Source organism: Myotis myotis, unplaced genomic scaffold (genome assembly GCF_014108235.1).
Source record: "Myotis myotis isolate mMyoMyo1 unplaced genomic scaffold, mMyoMyo1.p scaffold_m19_p_13, whole genome shotgun sequence".
NCBI lineage: Eukaryota > Metazoa > Chordata > Mammalia > Chiroptera > Vespertilionidae > Myotis > Myotis myotis.
In genome coordinates this window covers 8,725,846-8,750,782 of record NW_023416317.1, presented here as the reverse complement: position 1 = coordinate 8,750,782, position 24,937 = coordinate 8,725,846, and the positions used below count along the sequence as shown (strand labels likewise).

The 24,937-nt window shown below is 43.2% G+C and overlaps 1 protein-coding gene across 1 annotated transcript; it reads left to right on the top strand.

Annotated features, from left to right (window-relative positions):
* Window positions 1-646: 646 nt before the first annotated feature.
* SNTN (sentan, cilia apical structure protein) lies at window positions 647-14,051 on the top strand. The gene is made up of 4 exons (XM_036331535.1): window positions 647-756; window positions 2,565-2,599; window positions 9,606-9,745; window positions 13,749-14,051. Exons 1-4 carry the CDS (start codon window positions 647-649, stop codon window positions 13,905-13,907), a joined length of 444 nt encoding a protein of 147 aa, XP_036187428.1. The 3' UTR covers window positions 13,908-14,051.
* The last annotated feature ends 10,886 nt before the right edge of the window (window positions 14,052-24,937 follow it).

Below are 24,937 nucleotides of genomic sequence, written 5' to 3'. Positions count from 1 at the left end.
GGCCTTCCAGTGCCCCCTGCTCATCACACTCCTTCCTGCCACTGGGCTCAGCACAGGCTACTCTGTCTGCCTCTAGGGTGGATCCCTTGCGCTTTCACCAGGGATGTATCTCTGACCTCCAGATCCGACACCAATCTCAGGGCACCCCTCCCTTGCCTGGTATTTTTCACAGGTGTCCCTGTTTGCATGATTACTTGATTAATATCAGTCTTTCCCAAGGTCTGTATCTGATTTTGCTTCACTCTTGTGCCCCCGGTACCTTGTAAGATGCCTGGCCCATATTTGAGTAGACACTCAAATATGTGTTGAATGCATAAGCCAGGGGTTCTCAACCTGTGGGTCGTGACCCCTTTGGCAGTCGAACGACCCTTTCACTGGGGTCGCCTAAGACCATCCTGCATATCAGATATTTACATTATGATTCATAACAGTAGCAACATTACAGTTATGAAGTAGCAACGAAAATAATGTTATGGTTGGGTCACAACATGAGGAACTGTATTTAAAGGGCCAGAAGGTTGAGAACCACTGGCATAAGCAGTTTAATAAGCAGTCTGTATAGTTGTTATGGAGGAAATGACAATAGTAACAGTGGGCAAGTGACTGTTGCTTAGGAAGGGCCAACACACAAACAGGAGGCCCGAGTATGTGCGGCTGTATGCACAGTACCCAGGACGGAGCTCTGCACTTGGAAGGGGAGCCCGATTCTTCTGCAGCCCCAGCATCCACTTTAGCACCTAAGAAAATGCCCAAAAGGTCAGTGGCACTTGGCTCTCCTTTACTGAGTTTCATTTAAGCTTGCAGGTGTATTTCCAAAAAGTCCTTGTGAACAACTTCATAGCCAAGATATTGCAGGTTTGTGCCTGTTACTCACCCCAATCCAGCTTTATACTGAATTGGAAAAATAAAGAGAAAAAATGTATACTGCATTGGAAAGATAAAGATATTAACTCAAATATCTTTGATTTCTCTTGAGAAACATTTGTAAATCAAAATTGGTAGTGCTGTTAACTATATGACATATTCTTTTATATTATCCATGACAGAGGAAATTGTCTCATATCATTCAAATATGTAAAATTATGACTAGTAAATAACAGGTATTTCCTACTTTAATTCAAAAACTGTTTTTTGAATAGTTAGCCCCGTGTGGGAGATACAGGATAACCTGACTAGCTTTGCTTTCAAGAGCCTCAGAAACTAGTGGAGGAGACCACGGTAACAGAAAATAAACCAAGGTCCAGGATATCATAGAGTTTTGCAAGTAAGAAAAATGAGGTTCCCAAGGGTGATAATCTATTGACAAGTTAATGCCAAAACCAGATCTGGAACTTTCCTTAAACATTCCCTTTAAGGATACGATATGACAAAGGATATATGTTAAAGATATAACCAAGTTCTATTTTTCTTATTGGCTTTCTCAAAACCACTCCATCCATTGGAGGCTGAAATATCAAGCAAACATTGATATGGTCTTCTTAAGGGAGCAAGATCCATCTTCCTACCTCCCGTCTGGCCTTGTTCTAATCTCCTTCTCATGTGTCAGGTGAAATAACTTCCCCAAATGGGAATCCGATCATGGCATGCCCCTCCTTCTTAGTGCCCTTAGGATACCAACCTGAGTCCGTGATAAGGCTCAGCATGCTCTGGCCCTGGCCCTGGACTCACCTTCCACCACTATTTCCTTCCTTCTCCAGGTTCCAGACACTCTGCTTCCTTCAGCTTTTCAATCATGCCATGCTTTCTCCCACATCAGGGACTCAGCACACACTGTTTCCCTTGCTTGGAACACCCGTCTTCCTTCTTCACCTACTGATTCATTGGACTCAGAGGAAATGCCATTACTCTGACCTGTAGACTGGGTTAGCCCTTCCCTGCCCTCCGTGTATGCTCTGTGGTTACTATTTATTGAGCTGCCCGTTTAACATCTATCTTCTGCACTAGACTCTAAGCCCCAAGAGTGCAGGAGCCTGTCTCAGCCATTCACTGGTGCATCCCCACTCCCCAGCACAATACCTAGATTTTAGGGAGGTAGGCTAAGCTGTCAGAACAAATAAACTTTAAATCCTCAGCGTTTTACAGAAGTTATTTTTTCTTGTTTATGTGACAGTCCAGAGTGGGGCTTTCTGGTCAATGGCAGTTTCATTCCCTACAACCATACAGGGACACAGGCTGTGTGGCAAGTGTCTTTAACATGTGGATTCCAAAGTACCCCTGATCATTCCTATGTGAATCCTCTGGGAATGGGAAAGAGCGTGGAAGAGCTTACATGGAAGGTGATCATTTCTCGTCTACTCCTTTTCCAATGCGGGAAATTTAGTCACATGGTCACAAAAATACACCAAAGACTAGGGTATGTGGGCCAGCCATTGTCAAGCACTTCTTTACCTAAATGCATCAAGGGAAGAAAGAATTTTAAAAGACAGATGACGGCTCCACCAGAATGCTCAGTGAATATTTATGAAACATAGCTCATCTTTAAGCCATTGTATTGCTCTACTGTAGATGTTTATTTCAATACCCAAACTCTCAGAATCATTATGTTTCTTTCATTTTGTTGGCAGCATTTCAATATCCAAACAACTGGCTTCAATAAAAGGTAAGGTGTGGGGCGACTGAGATGTTTGTGTTTTTTCTCTACTCTGACAGTCTACCAAGAGTTAAAAATAACAGGACATCAGAGAATGTCCAAGATGTAAGGGACCTTGTGGGTCTATCATCAAACCATGATGTTCTTTTTAAAGGTTTGGAACTGAGATCCTGGCGTGGGAATTAGCTTATCCAAACTTAGCCCACTGAAGGCCAAGCCATGATGGATCCTGACCCCTAGTCAGTGTGATTCCCACCCGGGGTCTCCTTGTCTCTCCACTGCTGGCATCTTCAGTAAATCGGGAGCAATACCTTCAACATCTAATTCATGAATGTTCGGTGGAACTCAGGATGCGGTCAACCCACACCTACCTCCGATTGAGTGAAAACAGTGTGGCCAACTCCCAAAGTATAAATATTTGCCCTCAGAATTCCATTTTTATAGGTAAAATATCTTTAGATCTAACACAATTGCCATAGAAATAACAATATAATTTAAAAAAAAACTCATATACTTGGATCATTATCTTATTCCAAAATGTGTGACTTAAAACATTCAGAGAAAGAGGCACAGCTGGATTTTACTGCATTGCAGTTGTTTGTCCTCCGAAATGACCGGCCAATGTCGCCAAAGGAGACTTTTTCAATTTAGATAAGTCATCTTGATGAAAATATTTTTACACTATCCCAACACCAGACCTATGATTTCTGTTTTATAATTTACATAATTTCCAGTATTTTTGATAATTTCTGACAACATCATGTCTATGATATATATTCATGACATTCCTAATACTTCCTCCCTTTGTGAGGTTGAGGAGGGGATTAAAACTCTGTCACCCTCTCTGCCTCATACACACGTGCACACACACGTGTGCACACACACGTGCACACACACCATTCCTAGCACCAGACTTTACATTTGAGCCACATTTATTCCCTTAAGAAAACACAAGATCACCTTGAGTTCTTTTCCCAGAATGTGTTTCATTCTGTCAGTAATGTTAAATGTTATTCATTGATACAAGGATGGGTAGATCATGAAATAGAAGTCAGTATGAACCCACATTTTTTCTAGCTACTTGGGCTTCTGCCCTTGATCTCTTGAAGGGTGGGAGTGGAGGATGAGGCCATATTTGTCTAGAGCATACTGTCATTTGATAGTGGAAAAGGTTGAGGAGTACTAAATATTGAAGAAACAATTAATCTAGCAAGAAAATGGGAGATATCTAGTGTTTGGGGTATATATATATATGTTACTCATGTTAACCTGTACTCTTCTCCTGGAGATCTTCATTTCCAAAAATAACAAATATTAGGAAAAGTTCTAAAATGAGGTGATTCTGACAGCTTGCTGTACTGAGAGTTACACTAAAGTGCCTAGAAGTTACTAGATCAAATGTTTAATGTTTAGTTCCATGGTCTAGGGCAGGAGAAAGAGGTAGAGAATTGTTCTGAGGTTCAAGTCAGCTCAGACAGTGTTTTATTGTGAGATTGTGATAAGTTTATGTTTAGGGAAGTAAGAAGCACAGAGTAGGGACATGTCAGAGTTGGAAGAGTCCTACAGAATACACAGCCTGAAACCCAACATCCAGAGGCAATGTGCGTCATGGTGAGGGGCCAGACTGGCTGGGTGACCTTGAGCAAGCTACTTATCCTCTCTGTGCCTCAGTGTTCTCCTCTACAGTGTGGAGATGATACTGAAACCTACCTCGCAGGCTGATATAGGAATTGAATGTGTTGACTCGTGCGCCCCTGGAGGAGTGGCTGGCAGAGAGCATGCGCTCCACATTCATTCACTACTACCGTCCACCAGAACCCACGCTCCGGGAAGCCAAGTATTCTTCTCTCCACATTGCTCACTGCTCTGTCTCCACAGCTAGAATGGGGCCTGGCAATGACCACTTCCCAATAAATTCTTGTTGGGAGAATAGAGCATTTAAGGAACTACACGCAGTTCATATCATGAAAGGGTCAATAGCGAGGTAGGAAAGAGCAGGAGAGGTGGACATGAAGCAGCCATTCCAGAGGCAAGAGAGCCAGTAAACATTGCCAAAAGAGAAGCATCAATCCTTTGCCTTTTTAATAACTTAGCCCTTGACAATGTGCTTTCGCTTATCTGCTTGCAATCCTGAAGCAGGCAGGGTGGGGATTGGAGACCAAGTGCTGGGTTTGTAAGTGAAGAGCCAACCATAAAAGCAGGAAACCAAGGCCTCACAAAGGAGCAGAGTGTGGAAGGATGACTAGCTCCCCTCCTTAACTTTTCTTTTGAATATTTTCCAGCTCAGTGTTTACCACGAGCATGTGCTATTTTATAGTCAGAGGGAATGCATGTTCTGTTTAAAAGAATGGGGGAGAAGGGAGAGGAAGCTGGCTATTCCCATGGAGTCCCCATCTAGACCTGAACTTCAACAGAGGGTTGGACATGCCGACTCCACAGCCTCCGTGAGGATGCCTCACGGGACAGTCCAACGTAGCAGAGCTCTCTATGGGCTTGGAAGTCAGACAGACTTTCAGATCATTTCTCTGTCATTGCCGAGCAACGTGGTCTTAAAATTCTGAATTCTGCATGTGTCAGTCCCCAGTACATAACACTGAGATACAAGTAGCGCCTCCCTCCCTGGTTCTTACTCAGCATTGAATAAGATTCTGTGTGAAAGGCCCATGGCACACAGGAAGCGAGGACATGTCTGTCACTGCTCGAAAGCTTGCTCGCAGCTTGGAAATTCACCCCTCCCTCTCTAGAAGGGCAGGGCCTGGAGGACAGGAGGTTAGCGTTTCCTGAGAAGTCTCAGACCAGGAAAGCAGCTTCTGTGAAGCCCTCCCTAATGACTCTTGGTCATTAATGAAGAAATCAACTGGTCAAAGTTGCAGAAGAAATATTTACCACCTAAGGAATTAAGGTGGTTCCTCTAAGCAATTTGCTTTGTAAAGACAGTACCATTTATAAACAGCCCCACTTTAGCCACTTAAATTCAAAGTTACCACCATACAGCACCCAACCAACTCAAATACACTCACCTCAGGAAAGGTAGACACGAGCTAAAGACATATGCCCATCTCCCTGTATTTTTTTAAATATGTTTTTATTGGTTTCAGAGGGAGGAAGCGAGAGGGACAGAGAGAGATAGAAACATTAATAATGAGAGAAACATCATCAATCAGCTGCCTTCTGCACGCCCCCTACTGGGATCCAGCCCTGGCATTGTGCCCTGACCGGGAATCGAACCAGCGACCTCTAGGTTCATGGTTTGACACTCAACAGCTGAGCCACACCGGCCGGGTGTCCCTGTATTTTGATGAGCAGGAAAATGCAGGTAATTGAGAAGATTCCCAATTTCAAATGCAGGTTTCCAGGTGTGGCAAAGTTGAAGAGATGTGGAAGAAAGAGCTAAAAACAGAATTCAAAAGCGAGGGGGTTTCTAAAGCTGGATTCTAGGCCAGCTGGAAGGGCAGCTGCTGGACAAGCAGGCAGCAGCAGGAAATATAAGGCACAATCCATAAGCCACAGTGAGACTGAGGATCAGAAACCAGGGAGGAAATCAAAGAGTAAGAAGTTAAGGGCACAGCTTTTGCAGACATTCATTTGCAAAGCACCTACTATGTGCTAGGCATTGTTCTAAATGCTGATGATTCCACAGAACACAACACAGGAAAAAAAATCCCTGTCTTTGTGAGTCTTATGTTTTCAATATGGATTCAAATTCAAGCTCTGCCACTTCCTAGCAGTGTGTCCTCAGAAGGATCACCTTTCTTCATGGATTAAGAGGTATAATGCTGGAGAGACACACTGTGCTCATGGACTGGAAGAGTCAATGCAATAAAGACATCAATTCTCCCCAAACTGCTTCCTAGGCTTAATGCAATTTAAGGCTTTTCAAAAATAATCAAGCTTATCCTAAAGTTTTATGTAGAAAGAGAAAGGCTCTAGAATAGCCAAAGTAATTTTGAAAAAGAATAAAGTGTCAGGAATCACTCTTTACAATATTAAGACTTACAGGAATCGGAACACTGTGACAAAGGATAGACACATAGATCAATGGAACAAAAGAGGAGACCCAGAAATTGACCAGCACAAATATGCTCAACTGGTTTGTGACAAAGAGGCAAAAGCAATTATGATGGAAGGATAGAGTTTTCAACAGCTAGCGCTGGAGCAATTGGTCCTCACAGGTAACACAATGAACCTCACCCGCACCTCACACCTTAAACAGCAATGAACTCCGATGGCTCATGGATTAAAATGTAGAACATGAAGTTATAAAACTTTTAATTATGCACAGGACAAATCTTTCACAAGAGGCTAAACTGAGGGTTAGATTTTATCCAAGTTTAAAACATTTCTTCCACAGAAAACCCCTTAGGAAGAAAATGGCAGTTTAAAAGTGGGAGACTATATTTGCAAATCACATATCCTACCAAGGATGTGAATCTTTACTGACACAGAATTCTCAAACCTCAAAAATTATTTTAAAGTCGATGATAACATGAACAGACCTGAACAGACATTTCACCAAGGAAGGCTCACTTTCCTGCAAATAAGCACATGAAAAGCTGTTCAGCATCATTAGCCATTAGGAAATACAAATTAAAACCACAGTGAGATGTCATCACACACCTATCAGAGTGACTAAAGTAAATAGTGACAATGCAAAGGCTGGTGAGTTGGAGAAAACTGGCTCTCCTACATGTGGCTGATGGGTCTGTAAGATGGTACATCCACTGTAGAAAACAGAATATAGTTTCTTTAAAAAAATAGGTTTATCATATAACCCAGTTAGACTCTTAGGCATTTATTCCAAAGCAAAGAAAAATCATGTTTTGTACAGTAATTTGGACAAAACGTTCATACAAGCTTTATTTCTAATAGCCCAAACCACCCAAATGTCCCTAAAAGTTGAATGGTTAAACTATGGTACATACATATCATGAACTATCACATTAAATGGTGCAATAATTCCTATGATTGTGATGATAATTAAATCTACAAGTTATTAAAGTACATAAATAGATGCACAATAAATGGCAACTCCAACCTTCTGTCCAAACCAGATTGCTGCATACACACACACACACACACACACACACACACACACATGTCCTCGACTTGCTTTAGTTTGGAGTAAATAAGTGAGGTACTCGTGAGTGAGAGGCAAAGAGAAGGGCCATCCATTTGCAAGACCAGGCAGCCCAAATGGTTCCAGCTTCGGGCTAAATGGTGGGGGAAACAGCCTGGGTGAGTGGGGAGGGCACACATTTCCTCATACGACAGGGAGAGATACCAGCTCATTGATTAGATTGCTTGGCAGATGTGCATGGACACAAAGATTGTAACAGCACCATTTAGGTACTGTTCAGAGATACAGTAAAAACTGAGAAGGCCCACATACTCCTTCTTTATCCATTCCTCTTATCTCTCATTCTTCCCTTTCACATTTCATTGAAAAACAAGTAGATGCTTAAAACCTTTCAATGCCTTTTCTCTTCTCTTTAAAGGAAATCTTGGTTTTTTTCCATGGCCCATGAGCAGGTCTGGCCCTGCCTGCCTTCCCCACTCAAACGCCTGCCAGCTCCTAGCCTCCAGCCACACTGTCTCATCTCAGCTGCTCCAGCAGACCTGAGGCCTCTGATCGGTCATATACTAAGAGCATGACTCCTGAGCCTTTGCATATGTTGTTCCCTGAGCATGGAATGCCCTGCACAGCCATAACCCAGCCTGAGCCCACACTCTTACAGGGCAGGCTCCTTCTCATCCTATGGGTCTTAGTTTAAATATTAATATACGAATAGCGGCCTCCAAGACCACCTAAGTAACTTTCCTCCCAGACCCACTCTGTAATTTTTATTTTTTCTCTGTACCTTCTTTGCCTCATATATTGCAAGTTGCAAATATGCATATTGTATATATGTAAAAAGAAATAAATAATTATCAAATATATATAAAACAAACATGCATGTATACACACATATCCACTTGATTATGATTTATTTCTCCACTGGATTGTAAGATATATAGGACAGGGGCCACCACTGGTTGTGTCACTTCTGCCTGCTAAGCCCCTTAGGAGAGTACCAGGAACACAGGGACTGCTTGGTACAAAAGTCACATTATTCTGACTAGTCAGCATTCTTTGAATTGACCATTATTGCACATAACATGAGCTGAAAGCTGTGGAATTTTTTTATTATTATTTATTCAACAGCATGTATTAACAACTACTACATAGCTGGCATCTGTGCTGGTCTTGGGAATATAATGATAAAGAAATGTACGATCCCTGGCCTCATGGACCTTGCATTCTAGTTGGGGAGAAAGCCAGGTAAACATGTGATACCTATAGTGTAAGTTCTAGAATAGGGGCTGTATTAGGGACTAAGAGAGCAGGGAGCTTAAGAATGTCCTTCACTATTCCTTGTGCTTGGTGTTCACTGCATGCTGCCAGCTGGAAAGACATGAGTCAGCACTGACCTGGCAAGGAATTTAAACCAGAGAAACCAGCGGGGAGGTCACTGTGCTTGAAGCAGCGAGTCACAGAAATCTCTCTGTCCTGACATCAAAAAGCTTGTTCTGACGTCATCCTCCTTTCACACTGGCAGGAGGGACGCTTTGTCTGACATAATATTAACTCCACAAGAGCAGGATGGTGTCTTATTCAGTGAGGTATCCTCAATGCCAGGGACTGAGCCTAGCACATAGTGGGTGCTCCGTACACATCTCACAGTTCAGAAAACGCAAGCCTAGAGAGGCAAGGTTTTTTCCAAGGTCAAATAGCAAGAAGGTGGTAAATCTCATCCTAATTCTACCCATTCCATTGCTCCTGAAAGAACTTTTGTTCTCCAATGTTTAAAGGTCCAGGTCCGATTCCCAGTAGAAGACAAATAGCCCAAGAACAGAATCAGGTTGACATACACTCTCTAACCCCATCCCCCACAGTTCCCATGGAGGACATGATCCCATGTCTGGGAGAGAGTATTTCTAACCTGGGCCATGTCATTGTGCATTTCTCCTCCCACAGCTCTGGGGAAGGGCTCCGATCTGGAAAAAGCCATCGCCACTGCTGCTCTGGTTTTCAGAAATTCTTCCGACACTGACTGTAAACTTGAAAAAGCTACTGCCAAAAATCTGCTACAAACCCAATTTAGGAATTTCACAGAGGTAAGAGCATTCATAGGCTTGAAAAACAGGAGCAACACCACAATGGCTGGTCCAAAGAGCCTACAACTCCAGCTCAGGGACCCTATCATGTTGCTCCATTCACCAAACATGTATTGAACACCTACTAGTACTCTATGTCAGGAAGTGACCACTGGGATTAATGCAGTGAAAAGCTAACAATCCACAGAGTAGAGAAATATGCTGAAACGTAACTAGAAATATTCAAAGGATGGTGAAATAGTGGAGCATGCAGTAAAAGAGTAAAAGGGAGGGACCATCTTGGGGTGTGGTCAAAAAAGGGTTCCTGGGGAAGTAAGGCATCACTGAGAACTAAAGAATGAGCAAGAGTTAGCAAGTCCAGGGCGCTGGGGTGAGGATGGCAGCATTCCAAGCAGAGGGGACAGCAGATGCAATGGCCGTGAAGCATGTCAGAGCCCTCTGAGGGCCAGTAAGTAGCTGGTGAGAAAGGAGAAGGAGGAAGCAGTGTGCAATGAGGCTGGGGAGGTGGAGAGAAGCCAAATCTCACAGAGGCATAGCCTAAGGGCAGAAGGAAGCCGGGCGTAGTTTCTAAATCTAGGAAGAAAAAATGTCACCAGCTGCAGATCAGATTAGGGCAGGGGTGGGGGTGGGACAAAAAAGAATGGAACGACAGTGGGGAGCACTCCACAGGGAAGATGATGTGCTGGTTTGGACTAGGGTGGTGAATATGTGAGACATTTGGAAGGTGGAATGAACAGGATTTGCTTATTGATTGGCTGTGAGGGTTAAGGGACAGGAGGAGCAAATTATGATTGCCCAGTTCTGACTTTGGGGGGGAAAATGGATGGTGGTCCCATTCCCAGAAAAGAGAAAGACGGAAGACTCAGCAGATGTGATGTGGGGTGAGGGTGGGGAGGAGGCGATGAATTCCGTTAGAAGGTGTCAGTTGTAAGATGTCCAAGACACAGAGGCAACACTCAGCAACAAGATATATGAGTTGGGAGGTCAGAATAGAGATCTGTGTTCAAAATATGAAAGTGAGAACTGGCAGTGTATAAAGGGTCACCTAGAAGCATGTTTCTCAAAGTCAGTCAGTTGAATACCATCTTCAGTATTTTCCCCACAATTGCCTACAGCCTGTATCATCATTTACTTAAAACTTTTTTCAAGTTAAGCACTGTACTTAAATAAGTTCATTTTATAAAGACACTTTATCACTATTGTAAGTGTAAATTCAGTGGGTAAAGGAAAAGGTAGTAAAAAATAAGTAGTTTATTAATTCTTATTTAATATTTATTCTTGCATCAACTAAAATTGCATTACCAGCAGTGTACATTCATACTTTGAGAACTATTAGCCTGGGGAAAATTAGTAAGAATTATAAGTGGTTTAAAAGATAAGTGTAAGAGATTTAAAAAATAAGAATTATAATCCCCTTAAAATATAAACACATGTGGGTTGGACACACTAGAGCTAATATAATGTATCATTTGCGGGGGAAGCTGGGTCAAAGATACAACTTCCTGTGAATCTATGATTTGTTCAACTGTGCTTTGTGAAATTGTTTTTTTTTTTAAAGTAGATTCCACACACGAGTGATTTTTTTTTAAAGGCCAATTTGGTAGAAACAGAGAATAGAATAGTAGTTGCCAGGGTTTGTGGGGAAGGAGTGGGGTGATAAGGTCAAAGGGTATAGCCCTTTAGTTAGAAGAAGAATAAGTTCTGAGGATGTAATGTACAGCATGATGACTGTAGCTGATAATACAGGACCGTGCACTTGAAAGCTGCTGAGAGCAGATATTAAGCGATCTCCCCCAACACAAAGGATTTAACCATGTGAGGCGATAGTATGTTAATTGTCTTGATCTGGGTCCTCATGCCCATGAGCTATGTGGATGTCAAGTGATCACACTGTACACTTCAAATATAGACGATTATATTTGTCACTTATTCTTCAGTGAAGTTATGAAAGAGTGCATATGAGTGTGTATATGTGCATGTGTGAGAAACAGAGACAGAGAAAGGCTTTAAGGTGATGCACAGAAAAATAACTGGAAGGAAATGTTAATAGCTAGCTATGTGGGGTGATGGGGTAAAGATTTACTTTTATACTAGAGGCCTGATGCACAAAATCCATGCAAGAGTAGGCCTTCCTTCCCCCAGCTGCTGGCACCGGCTTCCCTCCGGCACCCAGGACCCGGGCTTCCCTCTGGAAGGTCGTCTGGACATCGGTCTAATTAGCATATTACCCTTTTATTATTATAGATTCTCTTTTTGAAAAATATCTTTTCAAATGTCCAATATTAAACAGTTACTATATTTGAAATAATTTTTTTAAGAAAAGCTATTTTTTTGGCTAGAAATATCAGGCAGAATTTGACAAAAAGTTCTGGGGAGTCTTCAAAGGGAAGGTGGGTGAGAAAATCCTGTAACAGTTGCCTGACTCAGAGGCCAAAAGAGGTGACAAATCCCAGAGCGAAAAGGGACCCCTACCTGGCTGCCTGTCTGTCCTCAGGGAGCTTCTGAGGGGATGACAATGGGGACCTCGGGACAATGGTGACCGCCAGGAAGGTCACCTTAGCCTTGGGCCCCTCGGTGTAGCATCCCCAGCAGCAAACTCTCGGGCCTCCCACAGTCCTGCCCTCTGCTCAGAGGTAGCGCCGGAAAGCAGGGGTGCTGGGGGACAGCAGACCCCGAGGCAGCCCCAGTACCAATCGTGCGGCTGAACTTGACGGGGCAAGCACCCGGGCAGCGTCAGAATGCTGCCTTGGACCAACCGCCCCTCCGGGAGACTCCCTAAGACAGTGCCCACACCTGAGCCAGGGCAGAGGGCCCTCCTGCTGCTGCTCCTACGTCCCTGAGAGGAGTTCTCTGCTGAACTGGATGGACCCTGTGGCTGAGCCTGGGTCCCCAGGGGAGCATCTGCTTTCCCATAAGCCTCCTGGGGGATCTTATTCTATAGCCAGTCAGGTATGAAAAGGCTCTGCGAAGAACTTACCAAGCAAACAGGGCGGGTCAGGCCCAAGCGGCTGGACCTCGGTCAGCTTCACCTTCTGACATGCCGTGCAGGAGACCTGCTGCCCCTCTGCCCTTTAGGCAAGTGCTGTCCCCTAGCGAAGTGCTCCCATCCCTGTCCCGGAATCTGACCCTCTCAACACAGCACTGGGCTCTCTCGGAGGGGCTGGGAGAGCGCCCTCGGCCCTCGCTGGCAGATGTGGCCTCTTGAGAATGAGCCCAGAGAAACAGTAACGGTCTGAGCCTGCAGGGAACATGGTCATTCCTGCCTGCCTTAGTCCCTGCTGTGGTGGCTCCTTAACAGCTGGCACGTGTGTGAGCATTTGGGGTTGAGCTAAATGCAAACACAGCTCAGTACACCAGTGAATCAAATGACCTTAAGGATTTTAATGCCACTTGGAAGCTATTTCACAAGCTGTGGTTGGAAACTGAAAGGCCTCTCCATTTATGTACTATTCACATGTTTCCTTCAATCCGTTTATGAGGGCTGTGAACTTGGATTTGATTTGTGATCAAACTAAATGCTGAACAATCATCCAAAGCACATATTTTCTTTTAGCATATTTTATTCCATATTTCTGGATAATCTAACTGTTCTGTGGAACCCATGTTGTATAGCTCCCATAACAAAGAGCTTACGTTTTGGAAATCTGAAAACACAGCACTGATAGAGGCGAGATGGCTTAGCAGTTACGAGAGGGTCAGGTAGCCAAGGCTTTGAATCTGACTCCAAACCAGGAGCTGCCTGGCTTGGGGCAAGTTACTTAAATCTCGCCAAGTCTCTGATACTGCACCTGTGAAGTGGGGCTAATGGTTGTATATATTCAATAGAGTCTCTGTGAGGAATCAGTGAGACAGCCATGCAAAGATATACCACAGTGCTGGACTAGTAGCACTGGTAACAACTTGGCATGTTATTATAGTTAATAAAATCTTTATTATTGCTTTTTCTCTGTAAAACCCAGGTGGCACAATAAATTAGTTTTGTGCTTCTCCTTTATTCTTACAGGGACAAGAAACCAAACCAAAATACAAAGACCTCCTTTCCGAACTTGACGAGCATGCAGAAAAAAAGCTTGATTTTGAGGACTTCATGATCTTACTGTTAAGCATCACTATAATGTCAGACTTGCTACAAACAATATGGAATGTAAAAATGACTAAATAAACAGCTTTCACTATGTAGTGAGACAAAGTAATGACAAAAGATAGAGTTAACTGATTAAAGAGTGTTTTCCATTTATTTTCAATTAGTTGATATCCTGGCATGCATCTGGGATAGTCTAGTGGTCGGAAAACTCATTAGTCAACAGAGCCAATTATCAACAGTACGAGTGAAATTTCTTTTGAGAGCCAAATTTTTTAAACTTCAACTATATAGGTAGGTACATTGTTATTAACTTAATTAGGGTACTCCTAAGGCTTAGGAAGAGCCACACCCAAGGGGCCAAAGAGCCGCATGTGGCTTGCGAGCCCCAGTTTGCTGACCATGGGTCTAGGTGGTTCTGGTTGCTAATATTCAGACACAATATGACTCCAAACTCCATGCACGCTCTCAGGAATGCCTGAATAACATGGTCTCTGGGTGCTTTACAACATGCTTTCCCACTGAAGACCACCTGGCTCCTGCTGAGTCACTGGTGACAGAGCACTTTTCTTACAGTCAGGGAGTCACTCATCATTCACTCATTAAGCGACGTTTGCTGAGCATTTACTCCATGGTACCCCAGGGGATGCAGTAATGAACCAGCCAGAGCATCCCTGCCCTCACACACGCCTGGAGCAGTCTAGCAGGGGAAAGGGACACTGAACAATGTATTAATCAATTGCATATGGAGCATAATTATAATTATGATAAGGGCTACAGGATGCTAGAAGTGCTGTTACCACGTGACCTTGGTTCAAAGGTCCAAGAAGCTTTACTGACATTTTGCAAAAGATAAAATTATAGGGGGGCGGGCGTGGGGAAACGGGACAAATCAGTGGCCCAGGCTGTGGGTGGTAAGTGGAGTTGTCCACAAATGGGCATGAGAGAACTTTTAGGGGGGTTGGAAATGGTCTGCATCTTGATTGTAGTGTGGTTTCACGACTGCATAATTTGTCAAACTCTTAGAACTGTACTCTAAAAATGGTGAATTTCATTGTATGTGAATTATTCCTAAGTAAACATGATTTAAAACTAAAAACAACAATGACAATATCCTTGCCATCTGTGACCATGGTTTGACCAACAACCTCTTAAAAAAAGATTATGATTTAAAAGTGTTCATGTCCTAAGGACCCACAGCCCCTCTTCTGAGTTTAAATCATATCTATATAAAAATTTACATACACACAGAGAAGTCAATGCCTGAACATTTGAGACTGATTTTCACAAAGATTCTTATTTATTGTAATATTACTGTCACTTCCCAGGTCTCCTCCCTCATCTCCCCTTTTCCTCCCTGCCCCGCACAGTAAGCCTCACAGACACACGTTCAGAAAACTATTTTAGGAGGAGGGCCTTCACCCTTGGTCTGGTGAAGTGCTTTCCTATCTTACAGTGTCCCAAATCCACCAGGACCCGACTCCCTGGCCCTCCTCACTTTCCAACCCTCAGACATTCTAAGCCCAAGCGTTTGCATACCATTGAGGGAAAGGGCCACACTCTGCCCTCTCTCACCATTCCAACAGGAGGTACCTGTGTTCAACAGGACTCATGCTACACACCAGGCACTATCTTAGGGGCTCTGCAAATATTAACTCATTGGACCCCCCTAATTACTCTAGGGAAGTAGTGTTACCATTTTACAGATGAGGAAACTGAAGCACTGAGTTTTGATTTTTGTACAACTGGCAGGTTTGAGAGTTCTCTGCCCTCTCTGTAGGCCTTGCTGATTTTGTTAATATTAGACTTTGTTTTGAGCAATAATATCAACAAAAATAGCTGTGCACATTTCAGGCACTGTGCGGGAGAGAGTGGGACAGCTGGGTCCTGGAGAGCCAGTTGGCACTCCTCAAATAGAACTCTGTGGGCTGGTCTCCATCAGAGTCGCACGGAGCTGAATATGGCAACCTTGGTGACCAAAGAAAAGGTCAAATTCACACCTTTTGGAGGAGGAAAAAAGAGCCCCTGTCCAATGGTGTGATCAGAAATCTTGGAGCCATTCCGACTCTCTGGGCTCCCAGTAAGAAATCTTCGAAATTCCACCCCAGATGGGAAGTCACACTCTTTTGAGGAGAATATCAATTATAGAATCTATTTTTACCTCATGCAAAGAATGAAAACTGAGCAAATACATGTCTACATGTTAGAGCATCAGTGAGAGATAAATCAATTAGCATGATGCTAAGACCCCAGATCACAGAAGCCTCATGCCTTGGTTCTAATCCCAGGACCATAAGCTCTACTCTTAGAACAAAGGTGCCATCTTGCAAATGTTACTGGTTGTCATAGGTGAGATTATAGAGGCAAGTGTGTCTTGGGATCGCTTGTTTGCAAGGAATAAAACCCACTCAAATAACAATCATGCACACATACAGATCTATACATTCAAAGAACAAAAGGGCATTTGTGTTTATCAACAATGTACAGGGCATTTTACAAAAATGCAATTAACATCCAACTGCTGCAAACAGTAAAAGAAAGCAAACAAGGGCTTGCTCTCTGCTTCTGTCTGCAGGTGGTTGTTAGTCTTCTTTCTTCTTTCTCTCTCTCTCTCTCTCACACACATTTTACTAACACATTTTTTCCTCTGATTAACTTAAAACATTTTCATCTTGCTTAATTTTTCTGCAGCTAAACTATAAATTTATAATTTTTCTTCTTTAAATCATGCAATGATGTTCTTTGTTATAAATTTCCCTCTCAGATTTTTTTGTCAGTCTGCCTTAAGGAAATCCATGTGTTCAATAAACTTGCTTGCTCTTTGGTTGCTACCAAATGGTTGTTTAATCCAAATATCTGAGCAGCAGACAGAGCTGATCCTCCTGGAGAAAATATAGTTGAACAGCCAAGACCATTGGATAGTCGAAGAGAAGACCATAAATCTTAAACTCTCCAGTCTGGGGAGGACAGCTGGTGAATGGATATGTGGTGTTAGCAGTCCTGAACCATTGCTTCTGCCAGCACTGCCACAACATAAAAAGCAATTCATATAACTTAATAAGAGGAAAGCAAACAATCCAATTAAAAAATGAGCAAAGGACCTAAATAGACACTTCTCCAAAGTGGACATACAGATGAACAAGAGACATATGAAAAAATGCTCAAAGTCACTGAGCATCAGAGAGATGCAAATTAAAATGACAATAAGGTATCATTTCACACCTGTCAGAATGGCTACCATCAACACATCAACCAACCCAACAAGTGCTGGCGAGAATGTGGAGAAAAGGGAGCCCTAGTATGCTGCTCGTGGGAATGCAGACTGCCAGCCATTATGGAAAACAGTATGGAGTTTCCTCAAAAAATTAAATACGGAACTTCCATTTGCCCCAGTGATCCATTCTAGGAATATATCCTAACAATCCCAAGACACCAATCAGAAAGAATGTACCGCTATGTTCATAGCAGCACAGTTTACAATAGCTAAGATCTGGAAACAGCCCAAGTGCCTATCAGTAGATACGTGGCTAAAAAAGCTGTGGTATAGTTACGCTGTGGAACACTATGCAGCAGCAAAAGAGAAGGAACTCTTACCCTTTGAGACAGCATGGAGGGGCCTGGAGAATATCATGCTAAGTGAAATAAGCCAGTCAGAGAAAGTATCACATGATCTCACTCATATGTGGAATCTAATGAATAAAGTAAACTTGATAAAAATAGATCCAGAGACATAGAAGCATGGAACAGACTCACATCTCAGAGGGAAGGCAGGGGTGTGTGGGTGAGTGGGAAGAGATCAACCAAAGAACTTGTATGCAAATATGTATAACCCATGGACACAGACTATACAGTGGTGAAGGCCTGGGGGTGGGGGGGCAGGACAGGCTAGAAGGGGTCAATAGGAGAAAAAAGGGGACATGTGTAGCAATAATGATTTAAAAACAATGTTTAAGATGCATTGTGCCAGTCTCCTTTCCTCTAATTTCAATCGAGGACATGTGGATGCACATTTCTCTTTGATCCTTTGGGGGATACGGTTTTAAAATTATCCAATTCTGGAGGCAGACGATGTAAATCAGGAACTCAGTATGTTTCCACTTCGGCACACTTAGGAAACACCATGCATTCCTGCTGCCAGCTCTCAATACTTTACCCACATTCTCATCTAACAACAATGAACACAAGATTTTTCATACTCATTTAGTGACAAGACATGAATATGGTAGTATAGCATAGGAAATACAGTCAATAATATTGTAATAACTCAAAATGGTGCCATGTGGATACTAGAGTAATCGGGATGATCACTTTTTAAGGTATATGAATCTCTAATCACTGTGTTGTACACCTGAAACTAATATAATATTGTATGTCAAGTATAACTAAAAACTAAAACAAATTATTTTTAAAAAATCAAAGTGGGTCTATATACATGTTTCATATCCACTCTAATTTGTCTAAATTCTAGACAATTATCATCATTATTTTTTATTAATAGCCGCCCCGAATAAGGTACACTCAAGTATTGCCACATGGTCTTTTACTGAATTTTGTAAGCAACTTTAAAATTGGTGTTATAATCACTTTTTTCACAAAAGAGAAATCAATTACAGGGTCACATAGCAATAAGTGGCAGATAAAACTAGGATTCCACCCCATACGAGTTCTGTGCCAAAGGCTGGCTGCTTTCTATGAGGACATGAATGGATATAAAACTCCCCAAAAGACAGCTTCTCCATTACTGAAGTTTATACCTTATTACAACAAATTATTCTCCAAAGTAAGGAGGAAGATGAGGAGGAGAAAGAGAAGAGAACGGAGAAGGAAGAAGCAGTGGCATTTCTTATGTCCAGAACCCAAAGGGAGTCAAGAGTTGGGGGAGCCCTAACCAGTTTGGCTCAGTGGATAGAGCATCTGCCTGCAGACTGAAGGGCCCCAGGTTCGATTCCAGTTAAGGGCATGTACCTCGGTTGCAGGCACATCCCCAGTGGGGGGTGTGCAGGAGGCAGCTGATCGATGTTTCTCTCTCATCGATGTTTCTAACTCTCTATCCCTCTCCCTTGTTCTCTGTAAAAAATCAATAAAATATAATTTTAAAAAAAGAGTTGGGGGAAACAGTGACAGTATAATATCTTTCTATGTCATTTAGTTTACATTTTCCAGGGAATTCTTTCTTTAGGGAAAGGGTATAGAATGTTTAAATCTGTGAGTCCTATAGCCACATTTTCCTTGAAGAAAGTGAAAGGCAGGAAAGAGGCAGGGAAGGCGGGGAGGTGGGCAGCGGAGCCCCTGGGCCGGCTGGCATATGCCGGGTGGAGGGGTAGAAATGCTGATGGGGGTCGGAACCTGAGTTTTCCCCAGCTCTATCCTGCTCCACTCCTCTCGGGTCTCAGATTCTTCCTTACTCAGTAAAAGGGGGCACAGCCACCAGATGTTCCCTCAATTCCTCCCTCCGCCCCTTCTCATATTCTTTTGTGTAAACCAAGAGTTTTTAAAAGAAAATTATAACAAGATGCCAGGGAGCATATGGACGAATTTTAATCACTTCAAAACCTGTCTCTTCTACTCCATTTTGCTACCTTTTGACCTTGGCTACCTGTGGCATAAGCTCAGTACAGAGAGAGCTAGCAGTCAGTGAGCAGAAGGTGTCCTAGAGAAAGAGAGAGAGGGGAGAGAGTGAGGGGGCAGAGAGAGGATAAGAAGAAAAAAGAAAAGCTGATCATTTCTCAAGGCCTTTTAGACTAAAAACATGAAGATATGCTTTATATTTGTTTTGAAAGTGCCCCATAAGTCACACAATGCATGTGGCCATGTGCTGGCCTGTAACATCTTGTATCGTATTTCAACACCTAGAACATAGTAAGTGCTCAATGAATACTGAATGAGCAATTAAGAGAATGAATGGGTCCTTTTCCAATAGTAGAGGTGGGAAAGGAAGCATTAGGACATTTGCTTGGATGCAGGACAATGTCATGCTAAGAAAACACAGCATGCTCAGATGGCGATGAGTGAGCTGGGTCTCATTACAAAGACAGTGCTAGTTTATGAAACTGGTGAGGAGATTTAAGCTTTAAACGAAGATTTCTTTCACTCCAGGTTAGCTCAGAACCAGCAAATAAGCAGTACAGAGAATATTCTCAAGATCAAAGACACAGAGAAGAAGGTGTCCCCATTGTGTAGGGGCCAATGAAGGCCTTGTAGAGTGAATAAGCCCTTAGGACAGAGGAGCCAGCTGTGACTCCCTGGGGCACAGCCACATGAGCACGCCTATGTCCTCGTGACTTGGGGACCTCAGCCAGCCCAGCCATTTTTCTTTAAGGCACATTTTTTACTTATAAGATAAAGCCATTTCAAAATTCAATGATCTGTCTTTGTATTCAAACTCCACAGGCCACATTTACTTTTCATTCGTTTCTTTTTTACCTTAAAGGTATACTTTGACCTCAAACAGATTCGCAGCCTATAGCCGGACAGGTGAATTCTGGGAACTCTTTGGACCTTTCACCCAGAGGGAGATGGAGGCCTTAGGCTCAGGATGAGGGTTTATTTGATGGTAAAGCTACCGCATCTCTAAGGGCCTATACACGCTTGGAACTGGCTGCTTTCTCAAAATCTCTTTCTGAAGGAGAGAAATCTGTAAGTACTGGGGGCCACTAAAGGGCTTAATGAAAATCAATAGTGAAATTAAAAGAAGGAAAAGAGAACCACAAAGAAGTTCCTAAAGGATCTTTGATTTTCGGTCTTCAAGGAAGGAGTTTTGATTCCCCCTGAAAAGCATGTGTGGAATCATGAAAACATTAAATTGCAGAGAAATGTGGCAGCTCGTAAGCTGTCCAGGCGAGATTTCCCTCCACCCGGGCCTCCTCTGAAATCTGGAAGGGGGGAGAGGTGAAGAATGGAAATCACTTCTAACCTCTGGGGTGACCAGTAGGAAGGAAGTGGGGTTTCTTGACTCTTGGAACCCTTTGAAATTAAGTTAGAGGTGGGTGATCGGACTAAGAGGAGTGGGAAGCTTATGTTTGTGCTCTGAGGCTGCACAAAAAACCAACCTGGTTATGCTAATGTCTCAGCTCTTCATTTCAACTGTTCTGAGCTGATTTGGGGCTGATGTCAAAGCTCTAAAGGACCATGTCATCATGGAAATCATATCAGTTGTTCCTGGAGCATCTCAGCCTGAGAACTGAGATTCTTATTCATGTCTGTGTCATTGAAAGAGCTGATATGTGTGCATTCATGAGCAGGTCCGCAGTAGATGTGCACAGTCAGCATCTATTCTAATTGGTCTGTGCTCGTGTCATACAAATAGCTCTAAATGTCACCCTGTAGCAGATGATGCTGGTGCCCAGCATGCATTTCTCAGCATACCTGAGTTCACCTATACCCTGCCAGCACACTGACAACTTCCTGCTTCACATACCATTTTCAGTCTTCTCTGCAGCTCTGAGAGTTTGCTGTATAGCAGGCAGAGGAAGCCACAGCATGGAGAAGAGCTAAAACCCCCAGAAGCAGCCCTGGTCAGGTAGCTCAGTTGGGTAGAGCATATCCCGATGTGTCAATGTTGTGGGTTCAACCCCAGGTCAGGACACATACAAGAGGCAACCAATGAATGCATAATTAAGTGGAACAACAAATTGATCTTTCTTCCTCTCTCTCTCCCTCCCCCCCCCCCTCTCTAAAATCAATCAACAAGTAAAAATCCCAGGAGCAACTCTCAACCAATAGGGGAGAAGTCAATGACCAAAGTCAAAGTCCTCCAGCCTCCCCACGCTGTGATTATGAGGCAAGCCCAATACAGATCCTCAGAGGTCCCCAGCGAGACTGAGCCTCAGTTACCTACAGTGGTAGTCGACCCACATATCTTTATTGACTTCTCTTATTTTCTTAATTCACTTTCCCAATTTCCTCACTTTTGCTTCCTAGGATTGCTTTGCTATAAGCTCACTTCACCTAAGTCTTTGTTTCAGGGTCTTCTTCCGGGAGGAATCCAACCTGAGAAAACTGCCTCTCCTGGTCCCCAGAACAGTGTTTGGCACGTCATACACATTCAAAAAACACTTACGTCTTGGGAAATCTGTCCAGTGATGATTCTGAATATTCCTTGGAATCCTTTGGGAGATTATTCACAATTGGAGGGCATGAAACAGAGAAGATAAAATAGTCCCTTTTTTCCAAGAAGAACAGCAAGAGGCAAGAATGTGTATGGTAAATGCAAGGAAAGGTCATAGCTCTGTGTGCCTGGGACTCGGTAAATAGAAGATAAATGGTGAGGAATGAGACAGGAAATAGGTGTCTATCCTCTTGACTCATTTTATTCAAGTTACAGCAGTAGAAGAGAGAGAGATTTCAGCATAGAATTGAACTCAACTCCAAGTTAAACAGGCAAAGAAGACTTTGTTCAAGACACTACAATGGAGGAGAGAGATTGAACGCAACTCTGAAGACAGCAGGGACAAGTGGGGTGTAGAGTCAATGAGCAGAATGAAGGAATGGATGTAAAATGACTAAGATATCAAGGGTAAGAGGAGTGTCACTAAACTGGTTGAGCAAGATTCTTGCTGAAACTGGGCTCAGCAAGCCCAGGGAAAGACCCAACTGAGAAGAGGGCGCCAAGGAGCCTGGTAAAAGTCTGACCCAGAAACCAGTCCAGGACCCGTGAGCTAGTCCTCTCTCACCCAAAGGCTCCAACCATCCACACGATTGACGTGTTTATAAAGTACTTCTGCTGGGTTCTGGGATACAATGGGGAAGCAGGACACACATGGTCCTGTTCTTATGAAGTTACATGGTTTGGAGGGACGGTGGACACAAACTGGGAATTACGTGGTCCAGTGAGTGCCACGATGGGGAAGCACCGAAACACCAGCAGAGACACCTGACCCTGATGTTGGGGATATTTTAGGAGGGATGACTTTCCAGATAATATGACATTTTATCTAAGGCTTGAAAAATAAGTAGGAATTGGCAAGGCAATGAGAAAAGAGAGTAACATCATTACCAGTATGGCAGGTTCAATAAATTGAAAAAAAAAGTTTAATATGGGTGAAGGAGATTTGAGTAAAATTCGTTTGGGAAGTCGGATAGAGGCCAGATCATAAAAAGCCTCTGAGAAGTCTCAGAGCCTTTAATTGACAGGTATCTTAGTTGGGGTTCCCCCTGAAGTATGCTCTAAGACAGTGATGGAGAACCTTTTGAGCCCGGCGTGTCAGCATTTTGAAAAACCCTAACTTAACTCCGGTGCAGTGTCACATATAGAAATTTTTTGATATTTGCAACCATATAGTAAAACAAAGACTTATATTTTTGATATTTATTTTATATTTTTAAATGCCATTTAAAAAGAAAAATCAACCAAAAAAATGGGTTTGCGTGTCACCTCTGACACACGTGTCATAGGTTCGCCATCACTGCTCTAAGATATAATTTGTTTGGGAAGTGACTTCAGAGAACTCCACCAGAGGAAGTGAGAACAATCAGTAAAGGATGCATTCATGAGCAGGTTGACCCTGTGGGCACGGGGTCTTGATCCCACTCTTGAGCCCTGGGAGACAGTATAGAACATGCCTCAGCGTTGTCCCAACCAATAGGCAAGGGAGGTGTGGAATTTTCTCTCTACTACTACCCATCATTGCTTGAGGTCTGCTTTCAGGGGCACTGACTCTCAGATGCTTCCAGTTTGCCCTGCAAGTGTACTCCCTGGACGAGGAGGAAAAGAGAAGAAGAACCCAGGGCAAGGGCCACAAGTGCTAACCATCAGCAGAGTGTGCAGGACATATGGACAGAGCTTGGGCAGGGTCAGCTACAAAAGGGTAACATGTTTGTGAGGCCTCAAAAGGGGAGATAGTCTGTGCTTTTTTTCAAATATATTTGATCTTTTTTATAGAACACCCAGAAGGACTAGTAAGGTTCACATAGCATATTTGGAGAGTTCCTTGTCCAGGTTAGTGGTCAACATGCTTGGTTTATAGAGGGCCAGATAATAAATATTTTTGGCTTTGCAGGCCACACAGTCTCTGTTATAACAGTTCAACGTTGTTGTTGCAACATGAAAGCAGCCATAGACAATATGCAAATGAATGGCCATGGCCAAGTTCCAATAAAATTTTATTTAAAGAACCAGGCCATGGGCCAGATTTGGCCTGTGAACTGCAGTTTGCTGACCCTTGGCCTAGGTCATCCCTGCAGCTCTATCCAGCTCTAGGGTTTGAAGACATGTTTGGGGTTGCCCTACACACCAGAGACGTCTGATTGATCTTAGCAAAGCCTTTCCTCCCTCCTCCCCATGTGGGTCATGCTAAATGTGTTTCAGATCAACGTGCCTAGGCCCTCTGGAACCCATCCCAACCAGCCCTCTGCAGCAGCCTCTTCATCCAGTTTTGCCCACAGCCTCTCTGCTGGGGAAAAGCAGCTGCCCCTATAACCCATAATTCTGTTGGGGAAATAAAAATAGTGTTGCCCTGAGGCTGCCCGATACCAAGAATTTTCCATGCCATGGGAAGAGAAATAGAATAGCAGTTCAAAATAAACAAATCTGACCCACACGTAATCAGGGAGAGGTGTGAAGACTGGGGGACACAGGGGAAGAGTCAAATGGCAAGACTGGGCTCCAGCTTCTTTATTTTTGCACTTGAAGACATTAGAACAACAGTTCCTCCGGATCTGCCCAGGTAGCCTGCTTTTGCCAACCACCCAATGAATGCCGGGCATTCATTACTTCATTCAATAAACACACATTGAATGACCATTTTGTGCCAGACACTGTGCTAGACAGAACTGGCTACGCAATTTGTGGGGCTCGGTGCAAAGTGAAAACTCAGGACACCAATGCTGCTGACATTTAAGCTGATTCTGCAAAATGTCCAGTTCTTCTGTGGAGCCCATAAGCGACCTAAACCGCCTGTGAGCACACAGGCTGTGAAGCCAAACCCACCTGAATTGAATTCTGGTTCTTTCACAACCTGAATAATCTGGGGCAAATCACATCATCTCTCTCAGACTCAGTTTTTTCATCTGCAGAATGAGAACAACTGCCTCAGAGGAAAGTTGAAAGAGAATTGACATGATTATGGTAAATTGATGATATCTGGCACATGGTAAATACTCCAGTGGGAATA